The sequence below is a fragment of the Carcharhinus amblyrhynchos genome, chromosome 21, assembly GCF_965287045.1.
Source record: "Carcharhinus amblyrhynchos chromosome 21, sCarAmb.v2.hapA, whole genome shotgun sequence".
NCBI classification, from domain to species: domain Eukaryota; kingdom Metazoa; phylum Chordata; class Chondrichthyes; order Carcharhiniformes; family Carcharhinidae; genus Carcharhinus; species Carcharhinus amblyrhynchos.
The window spans coordinates 1307493-1333015 of NC_137344.1; the positions used below are offsets into that span (position 1 = coordinate 1307493).

Here is a 25523-nt window from a genome sequence, read left to right on the forward strand (position 1 = left end):
TTTATATATAGAATAACAGATACCCGGGACTGAGTTACAGACAGGAATGGAACCATTTCATGCTTGGTTAGTCAGTCCCACTCACCTCGTTCCATGAGAGCATTGAAGAGGGATGCATTGGTGAAGAAGAAGAGGTACGCAAATAACTGAGAGGCAATCTCAGAGTGAACTCGGTAGCATTTTAACAAGCTCAATGTTCCCTCGAAGATGTCCAAAATGTCCTTCACTCCTTGTGGGATGCTGAGTTGTGTTGTCTCGGCTGCAAAGGGGTTGCTGTCCAACATGCCAGGCAGGACAGTGTACAGGGTCTACACAGGAACAACAGGAACACAACAGACTGGTCACTTTTACAATATCGTTTCTGTGCTCATCACAGTGAAGGACATCAGGTATCGAAAAATGGAACAACTCAATTTATCACACACATCCCATCAAACACTCCCAGGACAGGTATAGCACAGGGTTAGATACAGAGTAAAGCTCCCTCTATACTGTCCCCATCAAACACTCCCAGGACAGGTACAGCACAGGGTTAGATACAGAGTAAAGCTCCCTCTATACTGTCCCCATCAAACACTCCCAGGACAGGTATAGCACAGGGTTAGATACAGAGTAAAGCTCCCTCTACACTGTCCCCCCCATCAAACACTCCCAGGACAGGTACAGCACGGGGTTAGATACAGAGTAAAGCTCCCAGGCAATCTCAGAGTGAACTCGGTAGCATTTTAACAAGCTCAATGTTCCCTCGAAGATGTCCAAAATGTCCTTCACTCCTTGTGGGATGCTGAGTTGTGTTGTCTCGGCTGCAAAGGGGTTGCTGTCCAACATGCCAGGCTCCCTCTACACTGTCCCCCCATCAAACACTCCCAGGTACAGCACGGGGTTAGATGAAGCCTTGTCAGGAAAGAGTGAGAATGTTATATAGTATTGCACAGTCCATGTCACGGTCTCTACAAACCCCTTCTGAACAGTAGTGGGATCTGGTCTGACTGTGATGTCCTCCCACCATTGAATATACCATTAAACTCTTTAGTTGCACATGGAACAATAGCTTTCTGGATGAGATGCTTTCAAACAGCTGGAAGCTGAGCTGGTAACCCAATGATCATCACTCACTTCAGGAGAGAGGGTGGAAAGAGGGGACAATGGAGGCAAATTCAAAGAAGAACAAAGAACAATGAAAATTACAGCCCAGGAACAGGCCCTTCGACCTTCCAAGCCTGCACCGACCATGCCGCCCGATTTAACCAAAACCCCCTCTATTCCCATCTCATTTATGTACTTGTCAAGACACCCCTTAAAACTCACTATGGTATCCACTTCCACTACTGCCCTCGGCGACGAGTTCCAGGCACCCACCACTCTCTGTGTAAAAAATCTGCCTCGTACATCTCCTTTAAACCTTGTCCCTCACACCTTAAACCTGTGCCCCATAGTAATTGACTCTTCCACCCTGGGAAAAAGCTTCTGACTATCCACTCTGTCCATGCCTCTCATAATCTTGCAGACTTCTATCAGGTCTCCCCTCAACCTCCGTCATTCCAGTGAGAACAGACCAAGTTTCTCCAACCTCTCCTCATAGCTAATGCCCTCCATACCAGGCAACATCCTGGTAGATCTTTTCTGTACCCTCTCCAAAGCCTCCACATCCTTCTGGTAGTATGGCGACCAGAATTGAACACTACATTCCAAGTGCAGCCTAGGTAAGGTTCTATAAAGCTGCAACATGACTTGCTAATTTTTAAACTCAGTGCCCTGGTCGATGAAGGCAAGCATGCCGTATGCCTTCTTGACTCCCTTCTCCACCTGCGTTGCCACTTTCAGTGACCTGTGTACCTGTATACCCAATTCAGCCAGGATACTTGATTCCTCACGTTCGCAGAGGTTAGCAGAGGAGATTTACTATCAGAGATTTACTATTTGGAGAATAGGAGAAGCTGGGATTATTCTCCTTAGAGCAGAGGAAGTTTAGAGAAGAGTTAAAAAGTGGCAATCACAATCATGAATAATTTGGATAGCGCAAACAAGGACAAACTGTTGCCAGCGGCAGGAGGGTCAGTAACCAGAGGGACAAAGATTTATTGTGATTAGCTGAAGGTCCAGTAGTGGCATGCCAACCCATTTTTAGAGAGTGAATTGTTACAATTGGGAATCTGCTGCTTGAATGGGCAATAGAAACAGATTCAATCACAAGTTTCAAAAGGGAACTTGATAAATATTAAAGTGGAAAACATTTACAGGCTCTGGGGAAGAGTTGGGGTGTCGGACCAATTGGCTAATTCTTTCAAGGAACTGGCACAGCTGTGTAGGGCTGAATGGCCTCCTTCGTGCTATATGATTCTATAAACACAAGATACAGGAACAAGTGGAGCCAGTTAGCCCGCTGTCAGCTTGTTCCACCATTCAGTAAGATAAAGTTTATTAGTCACAAGTAAGGCTTACATTAACATTGCATCAACGCTGGTTAACTAACAGAAAGCAAAGACTGGGGGTAAATGGGTGTTTTTCTGGTTGGTGATCAGTGACTAGTGGTGTGCCTCAGGGATCAGTGTTGGGACCGCAATTGTTTACGATTTACATAGATGATTTGGAGTTGGAGACCAAGTGTAGTGTGTCAAAATTCACAGGTGACACTAAGTTTGGTGGCAGAGCAAAGTGTGCAGAGGATGCTGAAAGTCTGTAAAGAGATACAGATAGTCTAAGTGAGTGGGCGAGGGTCTGGCAGATGGGGTACAATGTTGGTCAATGTGAGATCATCCATTTTGGTAGGAATAACAGCAAAATGGACTATTATTTAAATGGTGAAAAATTGCAGCATGCTGCTGTGCAGAGGGACCTGGGTGTCCTTATCCAAGAATCACAAGGAATTTGTTTGCAGGTGTAGTGGGTAATTAAGAAGGCAAATGGAATTTTGTCCTTCATTGCTGGAGGGATGGAGTTTAAAAACAGCGAGGTTATGTTGCAGCTGTATAAGGTGCTGGTGAAGCCACACCTGGAGTACTGTGTACAGTTTTGGCCTCCTTACTTGAGAAAGGATATACTGGCACTGGAGGGGGTGCAGAGGAGATTCACTAGGTTGATTCCGGAGTTGAGAGGGTTGGCTTATGAGGAAAGACTGAGGCTATGCTCATTGGAATTCAGAAGAATGAAGGGAGATCTTATAGAAACATACAAGATTATGAACGGAAAAAATAAGACTGAAGCAGGGAAGTTATTTCCACTGGTGGGTGGAACTAGAACTAGAAGACATAGTCTCAAAATAAAGGGAAGCAGATTTAGGACTGAGTTGAGGAGGAACTTCTTCACACAAAGGGTTGTGAATCTGTGGAATTCCCTGCCCAGTGAAGCAGTTGAGGCTCCCTCATTGAATGTTTTTAAGGCAAGGATAGATACATTTTTGAACAGTAAAGGAATTAAGGGTTATGGTGAGCGGGCGGGTGAGTGGAGCTGAGTCCACAAAAAGATCAGCCATGATCTTATTGAATGGTGGAGCAGGCTCGAGGGGCCAGATGGCCAACTCCTGCTCCTAGTAATTATGTAATGAAGTTCCTGTGAAATTCCCAGGTCACGATTGCATGATCTGCACCCAAACTCCATAAACCCTACTTTGCATTATATCCCTTAATACTTTTGGCTAACAAAAATCAACTATTATTCTCAAATTTAAAATTAACAATTGATTGGGCGTCGATTGCTGTTTGTAGAAGAGAGTTCCAAACTTCTGCCAAGAAAGAGTGTCGAAGTGTTTCCTCATTTCAATCCTGGGAGGCCTGTTCCTAGTTATTAGACTCCAACAAATCTTTGAAATTCCAGGGATTACAACCAATGTTAGTGTACTCTGTCTTTGTGAGTTAATCCTTGGAATCCAGGTATCATTCTGCACTCTCTCTGAAGCCAATATTTCCTTTCCAAGCTGTGGTGCCCAGAACTGAAATCCAGGAGCTAGTTCAGATGATAGGTTGGCCAATTGTTGGAATGTAACCACAGGCTTTGCTTTATTGGAAAATATTCCAAAACTGAAGAAATAACATATGACTAACCAGTCAGCTGGAAAATCACATCGACAGTGGCTGTAATCACCAGGAAGGATGTTAAACTCAGCCACATCTGACTGGTGTCACTGTGTACGAGGACATAGGAGAAGCTGAAAATATTCTATCCTTCTTTCTGTTTAAAGCCCAAAGGCCTGGGTCTTCAAATGGAATGGGATGGAAAGTTACACAAGGAAAGTTTTTAGGTGGGAGGCAGCGAGGGAGCAAAGCACTGACAGAAGCAGCCTTGTCTATACAGTTCTGTGGTTCGGTCAGTAAAGCTCATTCCATTCACTACAAACCAAACAGAACTTGCTCAGGTTTCTTATAACAACACAAAAATGTGAAGACCCCACTGACCCACCGCACACACCCCTCATTGTCTGAGGAGTCAAATACAGGAAAGGTCAAAGTGCGTGTATGTGAGTGTACGTGTGTGTATATATAGGTGTATGTATATGAGTGTGTGCATGCGTGTGTTTGCACATGTATGTGAGTCTATCAGCTCAAGAACACAGGTCCTTTGATAGGCCGTGTCCACACTTCATGGTCCCAGTGGAAAAGCTATTTCCATTTGTCAACAGGCTAAGGAACAGGCAGGGCTCCACTGGTTTACTGTGATCTTCCTTCAAGGCTTAAGCAGTTGAATTGGCACAGTGCTCAGAGCTGCTGCCTCACAGCACCAGCAACCCGGGTTCGATTCCTGTCTGTGCGGAGTCTGCACATTCTCCTCGTGTCTCCGGGTGCTCCAGTTTCCTCTCACAGTCCAAAAGGCATGCTGGTTAGACACATTGGCTGTGCTAAATTCTCCCTCAGTGTACCCGAACAGGCACCGGACTGTGGTGACTCGGGGATTTTCACAGTAACTTCATTGCACTGTTAATGCAAGTCTTACTTGTGACACTAATAAATAACCTTATAAGTAGCACCAAATCACTCCATCTATAATCCAGCGGGGCGGGGCTGTGGGGTGGGGGGGTGATCCCACTCGGTTAGGAGCTGGGGGGGGGGTGGGGGTGATCCCTCTCGGTTAGGAGCTGGGGGGGGTGGGGGTGATCCCACTCGGTTAGGAGCTGGGGGGGGTGGGGGTGATCCCACTCGGTTAGGAGCTGGGGGGGGTGGGGGTGATCCCACTCAGTTAGGAGCTGGGGGGGGTGGGGGTGATCCCACTCGGTTAGGAGCTGGGGGGGGGGGGGGGGGGGTGGGGGTGATCCCACTCGGTTAGGAGCTGGGGGGGGTGGGGGTGATTCCACTCGGTTTGGAGCTGGGGGGGTGGTGGGGGTGATCCCACTCGGTTAGGAGCTGGGGGGGAGATCAGACTCAGTCAGGAACTGAGAATACAGCTCTTGGATTTAACACCCCTCCAATCAATAATCTAAGCTTTGTCTTAAGATGAGATGTGGGGCTTGATCCTTTGAATCTGAACAAAGCCAAGCCTAAAATACACCAACGTTCGCAAGCAATAAATGCACCCTTACCTCTCAATCCAGGTATTCTACTCCAGTGAGAGTCAGTGTGTGTGGGACCCGTACCCCAGTGAGAGTCAGTGTGTGTGGAACCCGTACCCCAGTGAGAGTCAGTGTGTGTATGGGACCCGTACCCCAGTGAGAGTCAGTGTGTATGGGACCCGTACCCCAGTGAGAGTCAGTGTGTATGGGACCCGTACCCCAGTGAGAGTCAGTGTGTGTGGAACCCGTACCCCAGTGAGAGTCAGTGTGTGTGGGACCCGTACCCCAGTGAGAGTCAGTGTGTGTGGGACCCGTACCCCAGTGAGAGTCAGTGTGTGTGTGGGACCCGTACCCCAGTGAGAGTCAGTGTGTGTGGGACCCGTACCCCAGTGAGAGTCAGTGCGTGTGTGGGACCCATACCCCAGTGAGAGTCAGTGTCTAACTGCCAAATAAAAGGATGGGGAACGTATCTCTGCAGACTGGATCTGTGAGTTATTTGCATTTCCTATTTGCTTGCTGCTAACAAACATGTTTATGTCAATGGGATACCTTTGAGTTTGATTCTCACATTGGGACAGAAACTACCCTCAGTTCATTTAACAGCAGTTTCCCACAGACGCCACAGGACTTACTCTCTGTGCCAGGATCCTAACTGGTTCAGCTCTGTTCGTTCTAATCCTCTAATTCCCATGATCTCCCCTGGTTGCACCTCCCCCAGCCCCCACACCTCCGCATTCCTCCATGGTTCAGAGCACAGCTCCTCTCTCTGCTATCACCCTGAATCCTTGAAACACAACACTCACAGGAGCCTCGTCAGAGGCAGGCCGAGTAGACCACACACATACCCACACACACAGACACACATACCCACACACACACTCACACATACCCACACACACACATACACCCACACACATACACACACATACCCACACACACACATACACCCACACACACACCCACACTCACACATACCCACACACACATACCCACACACACACATACACCCACACACATACACACACATACCCACACACACACATACACCCACACACATACACACACATACCCACACACACACATACACCCACACACATACCCACACACACACCCACACACACACATACCCACACACACACAGATGCACATACACATACAGACTCATGCACACACACACATATATGCACACTCACACACACACAGTAACACATACACAATATTCACATGCATCACACACATAGACAAACAACCACACATACAATTCCTTACATTTGCACACTGACAGTTATTCACACTCGCACTCACACACTTACTCAATCACGCACACACTTCATACCTGGGCACGCACACACAATTATTGACTTACACACACACACAAATACTGAATCACAGACTTGCGACAGCACAGAAAGAGGCCATTCAGCCCCTCATGTCGGTACTGGTTCTCCAAATGAACAACTTCTTACTGTCACTCACGAACACAATTACTCACACCCTGGGCCATTAACCCAGGGCAGGATCAGTCCGTCAGAAAGCCCGTCACTGACCTTGGTGAGGTAATAGACTGACTGCTGAAAGGTGAACATGATAACCTCCTCCAGCACTGTCATTGCCTCCTCACTGGCTGCCTTGGTGGATGAAAACTGATCGTTATGGCAACCTGTGGTGATAGGATAAACAGGTTAGGGCTCAAATCTAAACAGCAATCATTTTTATAGCAATACTGGCCCGCCCTTAATCACATGACCAAATAGTAAATCCCATCAAAACTGTATGTGTGTAAGTGTGTACACGTGTGCGCATGCATGCATGATGTGTGTGTGTGTGTTGGTGTGCAATGTGTGTGTGAGTGCATAATGTGTGTGTGTAATATGTCTGTGGGTGTGTAGCTTGTGTATGGGCATGTAATGAGTGTGTGTGTGGGCATGTAATGAGTGTGTGTGGGTGTGTAATGGATGTGTGTGAGGGCATGTAATATGTGTGTAGGTGGGCGTTTAATGTGTGTGGGCATGTAATGATTCTGTGTCTGGATGTGTAACATGTGTGTAGGTGTGTAATGTGTGTGTGTTGTGTATGTTGGTGTGAATGTAATGTGTGTGGGTGGTAATCTGTGTGTGTGTGTAATGTGTGTGGGTGTGTGATGTGTGTGGGTGTGTAATGTGTATGTTGGTGTGTGTGTGTAATGTGTGTGGGTGTGTGATGTGTGTGGGTGTGTGTGTGTAATGTGTGTGGGTGTGTAATGTGTGTGTAATGTGTGTGGGTGTGTAATGTGTATGTTGGTGTGTGTGTGTAATGTGTGTGGGTGTGTAATGTGTGTGGGTGTGTGTGTGTAATGTGTGTGGGTGTGTAATGTGTGTGTAATGTGTGTGAGTGTGTAATGTGTGTGGGAGTGTAATGTGTGTGGGTGTGTAATGTGTGTGGGTGGTAATCTGTGTGTGGGTGTGTAATGTGTTTGTGACATCACCCCCGATGGCCTGCTTCATATTTTAACATTTTGCCCCTTGTTTTGGACATCCCCCACCAGAGGGAACAGATTCTCCCTATGTGTGTTTGTGAGAAAGTGGATGTGCATATGTGACCCTGTTTTTGTGAGACCCTGTGTGCATGCGTGTGATGCTGTGTATGTGAGACCTGTGTGCACACGTGTGACGCTCTGTGTATGAGACCCTGTGTGTACGTGTGTATCTCTGTGTGTGAGACCCTGTGTGCACGCATGTATCACTGTGTGAAACCCTGTGTGCATGCGTGTGATGCTGTGTGTGAGCACACATGTATCTCTGTGTGTGAGACCCTGTGTGCACGCGTGTATCTCTGTGAGACCCTGTGTGCACGCGTGTATCTCTGTGAGACCCTGTGTGCACGCGTGTATCTCTGTGAGACCCTGTGTGCACGCGTGTATCGCTGTGTGTGAGACCCTGGGCGAGGAATTGTGGCCTTGCTCATTCTGAAACCATAAAATCCTGCCCAACGTCAACAGACCTTTCCATGATCTCCCCCTCACCTGTTCCAATTCCCGCGGCAAGTGGGGCAGTAAAATTCTGGCCCCTTTGTTCAAAATGAATGGCAGAGCAGGCTCAAAGGCTGAATGGCCTACACCTCCTTCTAGTTTATATGTGCATGTGTGACCCTGTATGTGTCAGACCCTGTATGCATGCGTGTAACCCTGTATGTGTCAGACCCTGTATGCATGCGTGTAATCCTGTATGTGTGAGACCCTGTATGCATGCGTGTGACCCTGTATGTGTGAGACCCTGTATGCATGTGTGTAACCCTGTATGTGTGAGACCCTGTGTGCATGTGTGTGACTCTGTATGTGTCAGACCCTGTATGCATGCGTGTGACCCTGTATGTGTGAGACCCTGTATGCATGCGTGTGACCCTGTATGTGTGAGACCCTGTATGCATGCGTGTAACCCTGTATGTGTCAGACCCTGTATGCATGCGTGTAACCCTGTATGTGTGAGACCCTGTATGCATGCGTGTGACCCTGTATGTGTGAGACCCTGTATGCATGCGTGTAACCCTGTATGTGTCAGACCCTGTATGCATATGTGTAACCCTGTATGTGTGAGACCCTGTATGCATGCGTGTGACCCTGTATGTGTGAGACCCTGTATGCATATGTGTAACCCTGTATGTGTGAGACCCTGTATGCATGCGTGTGACCCTGTATGTGTGAGACCCTGTATGCATGCGTGTGACCCTGTATGTGTGAGACCCTGTATGCATGCGTGTAACCCTGTATGTGTGAGACCCTGTATGCATGCGTGTAACCCTGTATGTGTCAGACCCTGTATGCATATGTGTAACCCTGTATGTGTGAGACCCTGTATGCATGCGTGTAACCCTGTATGTGTCAGACCCTGTATGCATATGTGTAACCCTGTATGTGTGAGACCCTGTATGCATGCGTGTGACCCTGTATGTGTCAGACCCTGTATGCATGCGTGTGACCCTGTATGTGTGAGACCCTGTATGCATGCGTGTAACCCTGTATGTGTCAGACCCTGTATGCATATGTGTGACTCTGTATGTGTCAGACCCTGTATGCATGCGTGTGACCCTGTATGTGTCAGACCCTGTATGCATGTGTGTGACCCAGTATGTGTCAGACCCTGTATGCATGCGTGTGACCCTGTATGTGTGAGACCCTGTATGCATGCGTGTGACCCTGTATGTGTGAGACCCTGTATGCATGCGTGTGACCCTGTATGTGTGAGACCCTGTATGCATGCGTGTAACCCTGTATGTGTCAGACCCTGTATGCATGCGTGTGACCCTGTATGTGTCAGACCCTGTATGCATGTGTGTGACCCTGTATGTGTGAGGCCCTGTATGCATGTGTGTGACCCTATTGTGTGAGACCCTGTATGCATGTGTGTGACCCTGTATGTGTCAGACCCTGTATGCATGCGTGTGACCCTGTATGTGTGAGGCCCTGTATGCATGTGTGTGACCCTATTGTGTGAGACCCTGTATGCATGTGTGTGACCCTGTATGTGTCAGACCCTGTATGCATGCGTGTGACCCTGTATGTGTGAGGCCCTGTATGCATGTGTGTGACCCTATTGTGTGAGACCCTGTATGCATGTGTGTGACCCTGTATGTGTCAGACCCTGTATGCATGCGTGTGACCCTGTATGTGTGAGGCCCTGTATGCATGTGTGTGACCCTATTGTGTGAGACCCTGTATGCATGCGTGTAACCCTGTATGTGTCAGACCCTGTATGCATGCGTGTGACCCTGTATGTGTGAGGCGCTGTATGCATGTGTGTGACCCTATTGTGTGAGACCCTGTATGCATGCGTGTAACCCTGTATGTGTCAGACCCTGTATGCATGCGTGTAACCCTGTATGTGTCAGACTCTGTATGCATGTGTGTAACCCTGTATGTGTCAGACCCCTGTATGCATGCGTGTAACCCTGTATGTGTCAGACCCCTGTATGCATGCGTATAACCCTGTGCCTGAATCACAGAATTGTTTAAGTGCAGAAAGAGGTCATTTGGCCTGTTGTGTGTGAACCAGTTCTCCAAATGAGCATTAAGACTTAGCGCCGTTCCCCTGCCTTTTCCCCATATCGCTGCACATTGCTTCTATTCAAATAATCATTTCATGCTCTCCTGAATGCTTCAATTGAACCTGCCTCCCCTACACTCCCAGGCAGAGCACTCCAGATCCCAAAACTCTGTGTGAAGGTTTTTTTTTTGCATCAGCTTCCATTCCAGTCTAACCAGCCCAGCTCCATTCTTGCCCCACTAAAGTCAGCTTTCCCCCAGTTAATTATTCTCACTCTGGATCCTATTGTCATTTTCTTTCATCATCCTGAACCTTACAGTACAATGATCACTGTCTCCTAAATGTTCCCCACTGACACTTAATCTACTTGGCCCACCTCATTTCCAAGAACTGGGTCTAAACAGTGCATCCTGTCTGGTCACACACTGCTGTAGAAAATTGTCCTGAACACAATCCAGGAATTTTGCCCCTCTCCATCCTTTATACTCCCATTATCCCAGTCTACATTCGGGTAATTGAAGTCCACCATTATAACTATTCTATCATGTTTGCATCTCGCGATAATTGCCCTCCAGGTTTGATCTTCGATATCTTCTCACTAGTTAGCAATCTATAGTCTACACTGAGCAATGTGATTGCTTCCTTTCTCTTCCTTACTCTAGCCTCATAGAATCTGTCCTTGAATCCTCTGGGACATTGTCTCTCTCCAGCATTGCATGTGTGTGACCTGTGGATAATTCTGTGTGCACTCACCAGACTGATCCATGTGCTGCTCCCATGTTAACAGTTTGGGAACCTCCTGTTGAATGAAGTGGAGCAGTTCAATGGAATTGGACATCCAGTAAATGAGAGGCTGCAGACCTGGTATCAGATCCGGCATTTTGATGACAGGGACTTCCTCGCTGTTCTCACTGACACTGTTGTAGGAAACACCAAATGATTGAGGTTAGAACACAACACAGGTAAACCAGAGACAAAACAAAGAAATTACACTAATGTCGAGAGAAATCGAGCCATGGAATGATGCAGCAGAAGGAGGCCATTCAGCCCACCGTTCCTGTGCTGGCTTTTATGTAAAACCATCCAATTAATCCCAATTAGTCCTATTCGTCTGCTGTTTGTCCATAACATGGCATCCTCTCCCTCTTCAAGAATTGACCCAGTTCTTATTTTTATTCTTATTGAGTCTGTTTCCACTCTCCTCTCAGGGCAAGCAGTGTATCCCGCTGGCAACAACACGAGGTATTTTAAAGGGGGAAAGTGAGGTGGAGAGTATCAGAGGTTCGGGTTGGAAATCCAGGGCTGATGCGATTCTGATGCAGTGATTCTCACTGGGGATGCATGTGATAATGATCAGAGAATTTGCTTGAGGGATCGAGTTCAAGGTTTTAAAGTGAGCAGGATTTTCCTCTATACATCGGCATCGAGCTGCTGACAACCTCATGGGAAAACACTGGTTTATTGTCTCATTTTGAAAATCTCCATAAGCACCACATTGAGTATTAGCCATGAATCTGGATTCGTGTCTCTGCCCAGGGAATGGGACACACAGCATTTAACCAAGATCAGGATTGCAACACATTGAACGATGTGTGAATGTAATCTGCCTTGACACTCCCAGTGCAGTACTGAGGGAGCGCCGCACTGTCAGCGGGTCAGTACTGAGGGAGTGCCGCACTGCCAGAGGGTCAGTACTGAGGGAGTGCCGCACTGTCAGAGGGTCAGTACTGAGGGAGTGCCGCACTGCCAGCGGGTCAGTGCTGAGGGAGTGCCGCACTGTCAGAGGGTCAGTACTGAGGGAGTGCCGCACTGTCAGAGGGTCAGTGCTGAGGGAGTGCTGCACTGTCAGAGGGTCAGTGCTCAGGGAGTGCCACACTGACAGACAGTCAGTACTGAGGGAGTGCTGCACTGTCAGAGGGTCAGCATATTTCACTTTGTTTCTATAACCCAGTAAGGGTTCAGTGTGTACTTACTATTCTCTCTGCTTCGTGGCGAGGACTTTCGTTTTCTCCTAAATATGAAGACAACAATTTTGAAACATTAAACACTCCCTGGGTGTGGGGTATATCAGAGTGTTACAGTGAGGAGTGTGGGTTATATCAGAGTGTTACAGTGAGGGGTGTGGGGTATATCAGAGTGTTACAGTGAGGGGTGTGGGGTATATCAGAGTGTTACAGTGAGGGGTGTGGGGTATATCAGAGTGTTACAGTGAGGAGTGTGGGTTATATCAGAGTGTTACAGTGAGGGGTGTGGGGTATATCAGAGTGTTACAGTGAGGGGTGTGGGGTATATCAGAGTGTTACAGTGAGGGGTGTGGGGTATATCAGAGTGTTACAATGAGGGGTGAGGGGTATATCAGAGTGTTACAGTGAGGGGTGTGGGATATATCAGAGTGTTACAGTGAGGAGTGTGGGGTATATCAGAGTGTTACAGTGAGGGGTGTGGGATATATCAGAGTGTTACAGTGAGGGGTGCGGGGTATATCAGAGTGTTACAATGAGGGGTGTGGGATATATCAGAGTGTTACAGTGAGGGGTGTGGGATATATCACAGTGTTACAGTGAGGGGTGTGGGATATATCAGAGTGTTACAGTGAGGGGTGTGGGATATATCAGAGTGTTACAGTGAGGGGTGTGGGATATATCAGAGTGTTACAGTGAGGAGTGTGGGGTATATCAGAGTGTTACAGTGAGGGATGTGGGGTATATCAGAGTGTTACAGTGAGGGGTGTGGGGTATATCAGAGTGTTACAGTGAGGGGTGTGGGATATATCAGAGTGTTACAGTGAGGAGTGTGGGGTATATCAGAGTGTTACAGTGAGGGGTGTGGGATATATCAGAGTGTTACAGTGAGGGGTGCGGGGTATATCAGAGTGTTACAATGAGGGGTGTGGGATATATCAGAGTGTTACAGTGAGAGGTGTGGGATATATCAGAGTGTTACAGTGAGGGGTGTGGGATATATCAGAGTGTTACAGTGAGGGGTGTGGGATATATCAGAGTGTTACAGTGAGGGGTGCGGGGTATATCAGAGTGTTACAGTGAGGAGTGTGGGATATATCAGAGTGTTACAGTAAGGGGTGTGGGGTATATCAGTGTGTTACAGTGAGGGGTGTGGGATATATCAGAGTGTTACAATGAGGGGTGCGGGGTATATCAGAGTGTTACAGTGAGGGGTGTGGGGTATATCAGAGTGTTACAGTGAGGAGTGTGGGGTATATCAGAGTGTTACAATGAGGGGTGTGGGGTATATCAGAGTGTTACAGTGAGGGGTGTGGGGTATATCACAGTGTTACAGTGAGGGGTGTGGGGTATATCAGAGTGTTACAGTGAGGGGTGTGGGGTATATCAGAGTGTTACAGTGAGGGGTGTGGGGTATATCAGAGTGTTACAGTGAGGGGTGTGGGGTATATCAGAGTGTTACAGTGAGGGGTGTGGGGTATATCACAGTGTTACAGTGAGGGGTGTGGGGTATATCAGAGTGTTACAGTGAGGGGTGTGGGGTATATCAGAGTGTTACAGTGAGGGGTGTGGGGTATATCAGAGTGTTACAGTGAGGGGTGTGGGGTATATCAGAGTGTTACAGTGAGGGGTGTGGGGTATATCACAGTGTTACAGTGAGGGGTGTGGGGTATATCAGAGTGTTACAGTGAGGGGTGTGGGGTATATCAGAGTGTTACAGTGAGGGGTGTGGGGTATATCAGAGTGTTACAGTGAGGGGTGTGGGGTATATCACAGTGTTACAGTGAGGGGTGTGGGGTATATCAGAGTGTTACAGTGAGGGGTTGTGGGGTATATCAGAGTGTTACAGTGAGGGATGTGGGGTATATTTTTGGTGCTGAATGGCGTTCTGCGTACTGACCCACATGACTGTTTGGATCTGACTTGCTATCCTCAGTAGCAGCTTGCGGAAGTCTGCTGGGTGGAAGGAAGTTGCTGAGTGCTGGATACAGAGACAGAGCAGGAAGGCTGGAGTCAGCTTGAAGTCTGAGCTCTCCTCCAGTGGCATGTTGATGATTCTGTTCAGAAGTGCATCTTCCTGCGCTAAATTGTACACGAGGACATATTCTCTGCCCTTTGTATCTTTTAGCCTAGGAATGCTTTTCCTTATCCAAGTAATTGTGTCCTGTTGCGTCTCCTGAATGCTGCAGCCGCACATCTTACACTTCAGCTCTCCGTCCTGGCTCAGAGACAGGGCTGGGGACGGGAACCATGTGGGTTTTTGTTCGCGTGGGCCGTTGCTGAGGGTGGGGTCCTTGTACATGAAGAGGTAGTAGGCGCCCATGCCTACAAGGTCACCGGGATGCAGCTGGATCTCTGTGTTGAGTGGGAGGCCGTTGTAAGTGACAATCGCTCCTTTCCCAGGCTTGATCAGTGTCACCGTCTCACTGCCCTCGCCGCTGGAGCTGATCTCCCGCCGCTGCACACTGCAGTGCCTGGGGCAGATATCTGGGGCTGACAGCAACATGTCCACCTTCTGCTTCTCCTCCTCCTCGTCTCTTGATTCCTCCAAGGAACGGCCAAACATGTGACTGCTTCCGTTCAGCACATAAATAACAAAATCCTGAAATCAAACACAAAGATTGTGTGAGGCAGGTAACCAAGCAACACAGATCATCAAATACATTGGAGGAACGAGAGGAAGAGAGCATGTGTGAAAGAGAGCTCATACAACAGATTCAGTACCGAGAGTGCACTGTCAGAGGGTCAGTGCTGAGGGAGTGCCGCACTGTCAGAGGGTCAGTGCTGAGGGAGCGCCGCACTGTCAGAGGGTCAGTGCTGAGGGAGTGCCGCACTGTCAGAGGGTCGGTGCTGAGGGAGTGCCGCACTGTCAGAGGGTCAGTGCTGAGGGAGCGCCGCACTGTCAGAGGGTCAGTGCTGAGGGAGCGCCGCACTGTCAGAGGGTCAGTGCTGAGGGAGCGCCGCACTGTCAGAGGGTCAGTGCTGAGGGAGCGCCGCACTGTCAGAGGGTCAGTGCTGAGGGAGCGCCGCACTGTCAGAGGGTCACTCAGGTGGGTGTAAAAGATCCCACAGCAACTGTACTGAAGAAGGTCACGGGAATTATTTCTCCCGTCCTGACCCATATTCAGCCCTCAGTCAATATCACACAAATTAGCTGCTCAGTGACATATTCGCTGTGTACAAATTAGGTGCCATGTTTCCAACATTACATTTCTAATGTACTTTGCTGTATCCTGCAGGTATTAATGGGGTTTTTTGAATGATCCTCTCCCCAGTCACTGACTGACTCTGATCATTTCAAATTTAAGGAAAGGTTCAGGAAGTATAATTTGTTAAAGCCAGCAAAATCCTGAGAAACAATGGCCTTCTGAATGGAATCCTTGTACTTCCCCGAGTACTGAGCTCAAATCCCAAAGAGACAAATCTGAGGAATAAGAGACACCAAAGGCAAGATTTCATTCGGAGAAATCGAGTTGTTAACTGAATTTCTGTAATGAACAGTGATGGTGGTGCGAAAATAGCCAGATTTATAAATTCACATGGAACAGGAGTCGGAGCAATCCACCGCCAGAGAGAGAAAATGTGGAGGTGTGGGGAGAAGCTGAGTGTGGGATTGAGGGATACACGGGGGGTGAGGGGTGGGATTGGGGAGGGGAGAACGTGGGGGATGGGGAGGGGATGGGGACAGGATTGGGGAGTGAGGAGGGGGTGGGATTGGGAAATGGGGACAGGGTGGGATTGGCGAATGGGGAGGGAGTGGGAATGGGATTGCAGATGGGGAGGGGGTGGGGGTGGGTTTGAGGGAGATGGGGAGTGGGTGGAGGTGGGATTTGGGATGGGGTGTACATGGGGATGGGGAATGGGGAGGGGGTTGGATTCAGGACAGGGAGGAGGTGGGGGTGGGATTGGGGAATGAAGAGGGGGTGGGGGTCAGATTGGGGATTGGGAGGGGATGGGATTGGATAAGGGAACGGGATGGGGATGGGATTGGGGATGGGGAGGGTGTGGGGATGGGATTGGGGATGGGGAGGGTGTGGGGATGGGATTGGGGATGGGGAGGGTGTGGGGATGGGATTGGGGATGGGGAGGGGGTGGGGATGGGATTGGGGATGGGGAGGGGGTGGGGATGGGATTGGGGATGGGGAGGGGGTGGGGATGGGATTGGGGATGGGGAGGGGGTGGGGATGGGATTGGGGATGGGGAGGGCGTGGGGATGGGATTGGGGATGGGGAGGGCGTGGGGATGGGATTGGGGATGGGGAGGGCGTGGGGATGGGATTGGGGATGGGGAGGGCGTGGGGATGGGATTGGGGATGGGGAGGGCGTGGGGATGGGATTGGGGATGGGGAGGGCGTGGGGATGGGATTGGGGATGGGGAGGGCGTGGGGATGGGATTGGGGATGGGGAGGGCGTGGGGATGGGATTGGGGATTGGGGAGGGCGTGGGGATGGGATTGGGGATGGGGAGGGCGTGGGGATGGGATTGGGGATGGGGAGGGCGTGGGGATGGGATTGGGGATGGGGAGGGCGTGGGGATGGGATTGGGGATGGGGAGGGGGTGGGGATGGGATTGGGGATGGGGAGGGGGTGGGGATGGGATTGGGGATGGGGAGGGGGTGGGGATGGGATTGGGGATGGGGAGGGCGTGGGGATGGGATTGGGGATGGGGAGGGGGTGGGGATGGGATTGGGAGACGAGGAGAAATACTTTTCTTCTGTTACTAAAATCTCTCCTTTTATTTTCAGAGCTGATTGAGGAAGGAGACAGAAAGCTTTTCAATGAGTTGATCTGTGAGTGTTGGAGCTGCTCTCACCTGGCTGCTACTGTAACTCTGGAGCAGCAGGAAATAGGGGAACTCAAAGGGGGGGTGGATGGAATACTGGGTGGAACTGTCGTCACTGCTTTCCGTTTCCTCCTTCTCTATACTCAGGCACAGCTGCTCCTTGTCTTCCTCCGTTTCTCCAGCTTCCGTCCAAGGATTCCTGACCTTGTGTCGCGATTCTCTGACCTTCATTGATAGGTTCAGCTCACTGACACTGCGCCAAAGCGCAAAGCTGCTTGCAATGTCCTCCTCTGTCAGAGCTGATGAAGCCCGTGCCCGGCTCATCTGTAGCCTGCGAGCTTGGGCATTGATCCCTGCGGGGGCAAGAGGGAAAGACAACAAGTTGAGGCAGCAAACTATCACAGCATGGCTCAGCATCAGCGGGGGGAGCTCCGCATGGGGAGGGCAGGGGGGGAAATAGCACAGCATGAGTCCGCATGGGGAGGGGGTTGCATCAGCATGGGACTCGGTTTCTTCCTCTCGGTCTTCCCCCCCCCTCTCTCTCTCTCATTCTCCTCCCCCCCCACATCTCTCTCTCAGTCTTCCCCCCCTCTCTCTTTCTCAGTATCACTCTTTCTTTCTAATCTTCTTTCTCAGTCCAACCCTCTCTCTCTCTCGGTCTCCCCCCCTCTCGGTCTCCACCCGCCCCCCCCTCTCGGTCTCCCCCTCTCTCTCTCTGTCAGTCTCCCCCTCTCTCTCGGTCTCTACCCCCAACCTCAGTCTCCCCCCCCCCACCCCCACCTCAGTCTCCCCCCTCTCTCTCTCTCTCGGTCTCCCCCCCTCTCGGTCTCCACCCACCCCCCCTTCTCGGTCTCCCCCTCTCTCTCTCTGTCAGTCTCCCCCTCTCTCTCGGTCTCTACCCCCAACCTCAGTCTCCCCCCCCACCCCCACCTCAGTCTCCCCCCTCTCTCTCTCTCGGTCTCCCCCCCTCTCGGTCTCCACCCGCCCCCCCCTTCTCGGTCTCCCCCTCTCTCTCTCTGTCAGTCTCCCCCTCTCTCTCGGTCTCTACCCCCAACCTCAGTCTCCCCCCCCCACCCCCACCTCAGTCTCCCCCCTCTCTCTCTCTCGGTCTCCCCCCATCTCGGTCTCCACCCGCACCCCCCTCTCGGTCTCCCCCTCTCTCTCTCTGTCAGTCTCCCCTTTTCTCTCTCTCAGTCTCCCCCTCTTTCTCTCCCGTCTCTCTCTTGCTCTCTCCCTCTCTTGGTCTCCACCGCCCCCCCCCCCCCCCCCCCCCCACCCCGTCTCTCTCTCTCTCTCTCTCTCTCGCTGTCTCTGTATCAATCTCTTCTGGTCTGTCCCTCTCTGAGTGGCCTGTTACCTGCTGTTACTGTGTCTTTCTCTTTTGCTGCGATTTCTTCCAGATTCACCTTTCTGTGAATTTCAAATCTGCGGGAAAATCCCTCCTTTGGTTTCCAGAGTGACTGCAGAATAAGAGGCTTCTCACTCTCACTGATAATCCGGAAACACTCTGTCTTCCACTGGTGCTCCTCGTCTGATCGTCCAATCACATCACACAGAACATAGTCACTGCTAGAGTTCTTGTCCAGTGAATATCTAAATAAAATGATAAGCAGTTTCAAGAAAGCTCAAGGGCATTGAATACTTGTGGTTTTTAACTGTTGGGGTATGTGAGTGATAATTTAAACATGGGACATAATGACTGTGAGAGTCTTAGCTGTGGACTTGATGTGGTAAGGAGCCTCGAAATGCCTGAGGCAGAAGGTTTACATTAGGTAATTTAGTAAGCATGTTTACAAAACACGATTAGGTTTGAATGGGTTGCGGTTCAAAGAAGGAGATATGCAGGGTGTAAGAAAGGTGTTTGAGGTAAAGTATAGGTACAGAGCGTGTACTTTTCTTCTAAGTATAAAAGCTAAAGTAAATGAAGTTATTAAATTCAGGGAGATAGACTTTCTCAATAAACTGGGTGAGACCATGGAAAGATCAAAGGGAAATAATACATTTAAGGAGTTACTGAAACCAATGGGGGATAAATATGGAAACACAGAAATTAGAAGCAGGAGGAGGCCATTCAGCCTTCCAGCCCGCTCTGCCCTTCATTCTGATCATGGCTGATCATCGAATTCAATATTCTGATTGCCCCCTCCCCTCCCATATCCCTTGATCCCTTTAGCCCTGAGAGCAATATCTAATTCCTTCTTGAAATCACACTACAGTTTGGCCTCAACTACTTTCTGTGGGAGTGAATTCCACACATTCCCCACCCTCTGGGTGAAGAAATTTCTCCTCACCTCAGTTCTAAAACATTTACCCCTTATCCTCAAACTACAACCCCTAGTTCTGGACTCTGTCACCATTGGGAACATTCTTTCTAAATCTACCCTGTCTACCCTGTTGGAATTTTAAACATTTCTATGAGATCCCCCCTCTCTGTTCTAAACTCCAGTGAATATAATCCTAACCAACTTAGTCTCTCCTCATATGACAGACCTGCCATTCCAGGAATCAGCCTGGTAAACCTTGTACTCCCTCCATAGCAAGGACATCCTTCCTCAGATAAGGGCACTAAAACTGAACACAATACTGTTTCAGATCACAGCAGAAATTGCTGGCTAACTCGCAGCAAGCAATGCGAATGAAGCCAGATCCTAAAGACCAACAGCTGTTAACCTCAGAGGACACCTCAAAAGAAATTAAAGGCCCTGTGTGGTAACAATTACTGGACTTGTATCGATTTTAAAATCTACTAAGAGTTGTTGAAAAGATAATGGGAAGGTTAATTCTGAAGGTAGTTAAATTCAGAATTTTGAGAATTATTTAAAAGTATTGCTATAAAAGCAAAATACAGCATATTCCAGAATCTGAACGAAAACAGAAAATGCTGGAAAATCTCAGCAGGTCATTGGGGAGAATAGAGCCAATGTTTCCAGCCTGATGAAGAGTCATCCAGATTTCAAACATTAGCTCTGTTCTGTCTCTAACATATTTTGTTTTTATTAAAGTGTTGTTACTGTGTGAAGCCATTGTTGCATTTAAGTGTAATTCTATTTTATTCCTATTTCTTAATAAACACTTACGTTTCTATAAACTACCCTAAGTACTTGGGAACATCATTTCTGGATTTAAACCCTTTCCCTGTACGACACAAATTACAACAACAAATGACAGTTGCAGCAGTTGTTCCATGTTTCCCTTCTGGGATTTAAACAGGTTGATATTTACCACCAGCCGTGACTTAACACAGTCCAGCAGAACAGCTCACATTATCCCTCTACACTGTCCCATCAAACACTCCCAGGACAGGTACAGCATGTGGTTAGATACAGAGTAAAGCTCCCTCTACACTGTCCCCCCATCAAACACTCCCAGGACAGGGACAGCACGGGGTTAGATACAGAGTAAAGCTCCCTCTACACTGTCCCCCATCAAACACTCCCAGGACAGGGGCAGCACGGGGTTAGATACAGAGTAAAGCTCCTCTACACTGTCCCCATCAAACACTCCCAGGACAGGTACAGCACGGGGTTAGATACAGAGTAAAGCTCCCTCTACACTGTCCCCATCAAACACTCCCAGGACAGGTACAGCACGGGGTTAGATACAGAGTAAAGCTCCCTCTACACTGTCCCCCATCAAACACTCCCAGGACAGGTACAGCACGGGGTTAGATACAGAGTAAAGCTCCCTCTACACTGTCCCCCATCAAACACTCCCAGGACAGGTACAGCACGGGGTTAGATACAGAGTAAAGCTCCCCCTACACTGTCCCCCATCAAACACTCCCAGGACAGGTACAGCACGGGGTTAGATACAGAGTAAAGCTCCCTCTACACTGTCCCATCAAACACTCCCAGGACAGGTACAGCACGGGGTTAGATACAGAGTAAAGCTCCCTCTACACGTCCCATCAAACACTCCCAGGACAGGTACAGCACGGGGTTAGATACAGAGTAAAGCTCCCTCTACACTGTCCCCCCATCAAACACTCCCAGGACAGGTACAGCACGGGGTTAGATACAGAGTAAAGCTCCCTCTACACTGTCCCCCATCAAACACTCCTAGGACAGGTACAGCATGTGGTTAGATACAGAGTAAAGCTCCCCCTACACTGTCCCATCAAACACTCCCAGGACAGGGACAGCACGGGGTTAGATACAGAGTAAAGCTCCCTCTACACTGTCCCCCCATCAAACACTCCCAGGACAGGTACAGCACGGGGTTAGATACAGAGTAAAGCTCCCTCTACACTGTCCCATCAAACACTCCCAGGACAGGTACAGCACGGGGTTAGATACAGAGTAAAGCTCCCTCTATAATGTTCTGTCAATTTGCTTCTAGTGAACCCATTATGATTATCTGTATGCCAAATTTGATTGAAATTTTTGCGGAGGTGACTAGCTGTGTAGATGAGGGCAGTTGATTTGGTTGACATGGACCTCCCTCAGGCTTTTGACAAGGTACCGCATGGGAAACTGATCAAGAAATTAACAGTTCATGGGATCCAGGGCAACTTGGCAAATTGGATCCAGAATTGACTCAATGGCAGGAGGCAGAGAGTGATGGTTGAAAATTGTGTCCAGTGGTGTACCAAAGGGATCGTTGCTGAGTCCCTTGTTGTTTGTAGTGAACATTAATGATCTGGATGTGATTGTGGGAGGTTTGATCAGTAAGTTGATTTATTATTGTCGCGTGTATTAGCATACAGTGAAAAATATTGTTTCTTGCACACTAAATGGACAAAGCATACCATTCATTGAGAAGGAAACGAGAGGATGCAGAATGTGGTGTTACAGTCATAGCTAGAGTGTAGAGGAAGATCAACTTAATGTGAGGTAGGTCCCTTCAAAAGTCTGACAGCAGCAGGGAAGAAGCTGTTCTTGAGTTGGTTGGCACGTGATTTCAGACTTTTGTATCTTTTTCCCGCAGATGACATAAAAATTGGTGAGCTGGTAAACAGCAAGGATGAAAACCTTAGATTACTGGACGATATAGATGGGCTGGTCACATGGGCAGAACGGCAGCAAATGGAATTTAACCCTGGAAAGTGTGAAGTGATGCATTTTGGGAGGACTAACAAGGCAAGGGAATACACAGTGAACAGCAGGACACTGGGAAGATCAGAGAACCTGAGGGTCCTTGGAGTGCATGTACACGAGGTCAATAACTATGGAGCATAGATTTAAGATCAGGAGGAGCGCAGGAGGGTTAGAAGAGTGGTGGGAATCTGGAACTCACTGCCTGAAAGGGTGGTGGGGTCAGGAACCCTCACAACATTTAAGAATCATTTAGATGAGCACTCGAAATGCTAAAGCATAGAAAGATACAAACAAAGAACTGGGAATTGGGATTAGAATTGATGGCTGGTGCAGACATGATGGGCCGAAGGGCCTCTTGTTGTGCTGTAAAACTCTATGGCTTTATGTGACCTCTCAGAAACAGCGTTTTCCGGTTTACTGCGGGAACTCTTCAATCCTGGCCAATATTCCGGGAATCTGAGATTTCCCAAGCCCACTCCATCTTGGATCCCATCAGAGGAAACTTCCATTTTCTCCGTCTTCAGTGATTCTAAATCTCTAAGTTTTGTATTTTTGCAGCAGTTTTCCTCTAATGGGATCGTTTTCAGATTTCCAAAATTTTTGGGTCTGAGACCCAGTGAGAGTAAAATGTAACAGGAGCAATGAGGGCCAAGGGACACTGCTGGTCCTTACATGGACTGAAATGAAGAAAGAAGTTGGCATCAGCACAGTGTTGGCTCCTGGGTTGGCAGGGTGCTGGGTGAGGCACAGTCTGGGTTGGCAGGGTGCTGGGTGAGGCACAGTCTGGGTTAGCAGGGTGCTGGGTGAGGCACAGTCTGGGTTGGCAGGGTGCTGGGTGAGGCACAGTCTGGGTTAGCAGGGTGCTGGGTGAGGCACAGTCTGGGCTGGCAGGGTGCTGGGTGAGGCACAGTCTGGGTTAGCAGGGTGCTGGGTGAGGCACAGTCTGGGTTGGCAGGGTGCTGGGTGAGGCACAGTCTGGGCTGGCAGGGTGCTGGGTGAGGCACAGTCTGGGCTGGCAGGGTGCTGGGTGAGGCACAGTCTGGGCTGGCAGGGTGCTGGGTGAGGCACAGTCTGGGCTGGCAGGGTGCTGGGTGAGGCACAGTCTGGGTTAGCAGGGTGCTGGGTGAGGCACAGTCTAGGTTAGCAGGGTGCTGGGTGAGGCACAGTCTGGGTTAGCAGAGGATCAGAAGAAGACTCACTGATAGAGTGTAAAACAGGAGAGATTAAATGACAGAGGTGGTGGGGCAGAAGCAAAGGGAGTGGGAATGTGCCTGGAGGAACAGTCCTATCCAAAAGAAAAACAAGAAAAACAAGATTAAGTGTGACACCAGCAGTGAAATGGGGTACAGCAGGCTGAATTGATTAACTCAGTGTTGAGTTCAGGTGGCTGATGAGAAGAGGGGGAGCTGTTCTTCAAGTTGCTGTTAGCATCCGGCACCAGAGGACCGAAATATTCATGTCGGAGCGGAGTGAAGGGTTAAAATGATAGGCCAGCAGAAGCTTACTTCCAATTGGTCTCAGGGATTGTCTGTTGTTATCTCCCATTTGACCTCCACTTGGTGGTCCCAACTAGAACACACTGGATATTCGGCATTGGCAGGAATCACCTTTTTGTGGGGCTGAAACTAATCTTGGGCTGTCTCATAAAACATCAACAGTTAATTCATCAATAACTCCCCCGATTCGAGACTTTCTGATGAGAAGTTAAAGCAAGGCTCTGTATTTCCTCTGCTGGACGTAGACTGTCGTGAACAGCAGGGGAATTATCCCTTCATGTCTTGGAGCCAATGTCTATCCCCCAACCACCATTCCATTAAAAAAAACACACGTAGAACAGAGAACGTAGAACATTACAGTGCAGTACAGGCCCTTCGGCCCTCGATGTTGTGCCGACCAGTGGAACCAATCTAATGACCCTCTAACCTAAACTATTCCAATGTTATCCATATGCCTATCCACTGACCATTTGAACGCCCTTAAAGTTGGCGAGTCCACAACTGCTGCAAGCAGGGCATTCCACACCCTTACTACCCTCTGAGTAAAGAACCTACCTCTGACATCCGTCCTATAATTACCACCCCTTAATTTAAAGCTATGTCCCCTCGTGTTAGCCATCACCATCCGAGGAAAAAGGCTCTCACTGTCCACCCTATCTAATCCTCTGATCATCTTGTATGCCTCAATTAGGTCACCTTGTAACCTTCTTCTCTCCAATGAAAATAACATCAAGTCCCTCAGCCTTTCCTCATAAGACCTTCCCACCATACCAGGCAACATCCTGGTAAACCTCCACTGCACCCTTTCCAATGCCTCCACATCTTTCTTATAATGTGGCGACCAGAACTGTACACAATACTCCAAGTGCGGCCGCACCAGAGTTTTGTACAGTTGTAACATAACCTCACGGCTCCAAAATTCAATTTATTCACCAATAAAAGCTAACACACCGTACGCCTTCTTAACAACCTTATCAACCTGGGTGCCAACTTTCAGGGAGCTATGCACATGTACCCTGAGATCTCTCTGCTCGTCAACACTACTAAGAGTCCTTCCATTAGCCCTATATTCTGTACTCCTGTTACTCTTACCAAAGGGAATCACCTCACACTTTTCCGTATTAAACTCCATCTGCCACCTCTCGGCCCAGCTCTGCAGCTTATCTATGTCCCTCTGCAAACTGTAACATCCATCCTCACTGTCTACAACTCCTCCAACTTTGGTGTCGTCAGCAAATTTACTAATCCATCCTTCTACACCCTCATCCAGGTCATTTATAAAAATGACAAACAGCAGTGGCCCCAAAACAGATCCTTGAGGTACACCACTTGTAACTGAACTCCAGGTTGAATATTTCCTATCAACCACTACCCTCTGTCTTCTATCAGCTAGCCAATTCCTGATCCAAACTGCTAAATCACCCTCAATCCCATGCATCTGCATTTTCTACAGTAGCCTACCATGGGGAACCTTATCAAACGCTTTACTAAAATCCATATTCACCACATCAACTGCCTTACCCTTATCCACCTCTTTGGTCACCTTTTCAAAAAACTCGATAAGGTTTGTGAGGCATGACCGACCCTTCGCAAAACCGTGTTGACTATCCCTAATCAATTTATTTCTCTCTAGATGATTATAAATCCTATCCCTTATAATTCTTTCCAAAACGTTGCCCACAACAGAAGTAAGGCTCACCGGTCTATAATTCCCAGGATGGTCTCTACTCCCCTTCTTGAACAAGGGGACAG

At 48.8% G+C, this 25523-nt stretch overlaps 1 protein-coding gene across 3 annotated transcripts in view; it reads right to left on the reverse strand.

Annotated features, from left to right (window-relative positions):
- Positions 1-25523, reverse strand: part of LOC145356516 (ras-associating and dilute domain-containing protein-like) — a 185432-nt gene that overhangs the window by 49976 nt on the left and 109933 nt on the right. For all 3 annotated transcript variants that reach the window (XM_080209251.1, XM_080209252.1, XM_080209253.1), the window contains 7 exons: positions 18597-18832; positions 17270-17592; positions 14359-15060; positions 12471-12508; positions 11251-11414; positions 7027-7139; positions 86-308 (listed from right to left, as the gene is read on the reverse strand). In XM_080209251.1, the coding sequence (XP_080065377.1) occupies positions 86-308; positions 7027-7139; positions 11251-11414; positions 12471-12508; positions 14359-15060; positions 17270-17592; positions 18597-18832 (1799 nt within the window). The remainder of the gene's footprint in view (positions 1-85; positions 309-7026; positions 7140-11250; positions 11415-12470; positions 12509-14358; positions 15061-17269; positions 17593-18596; positions 18833-25523) is intronic.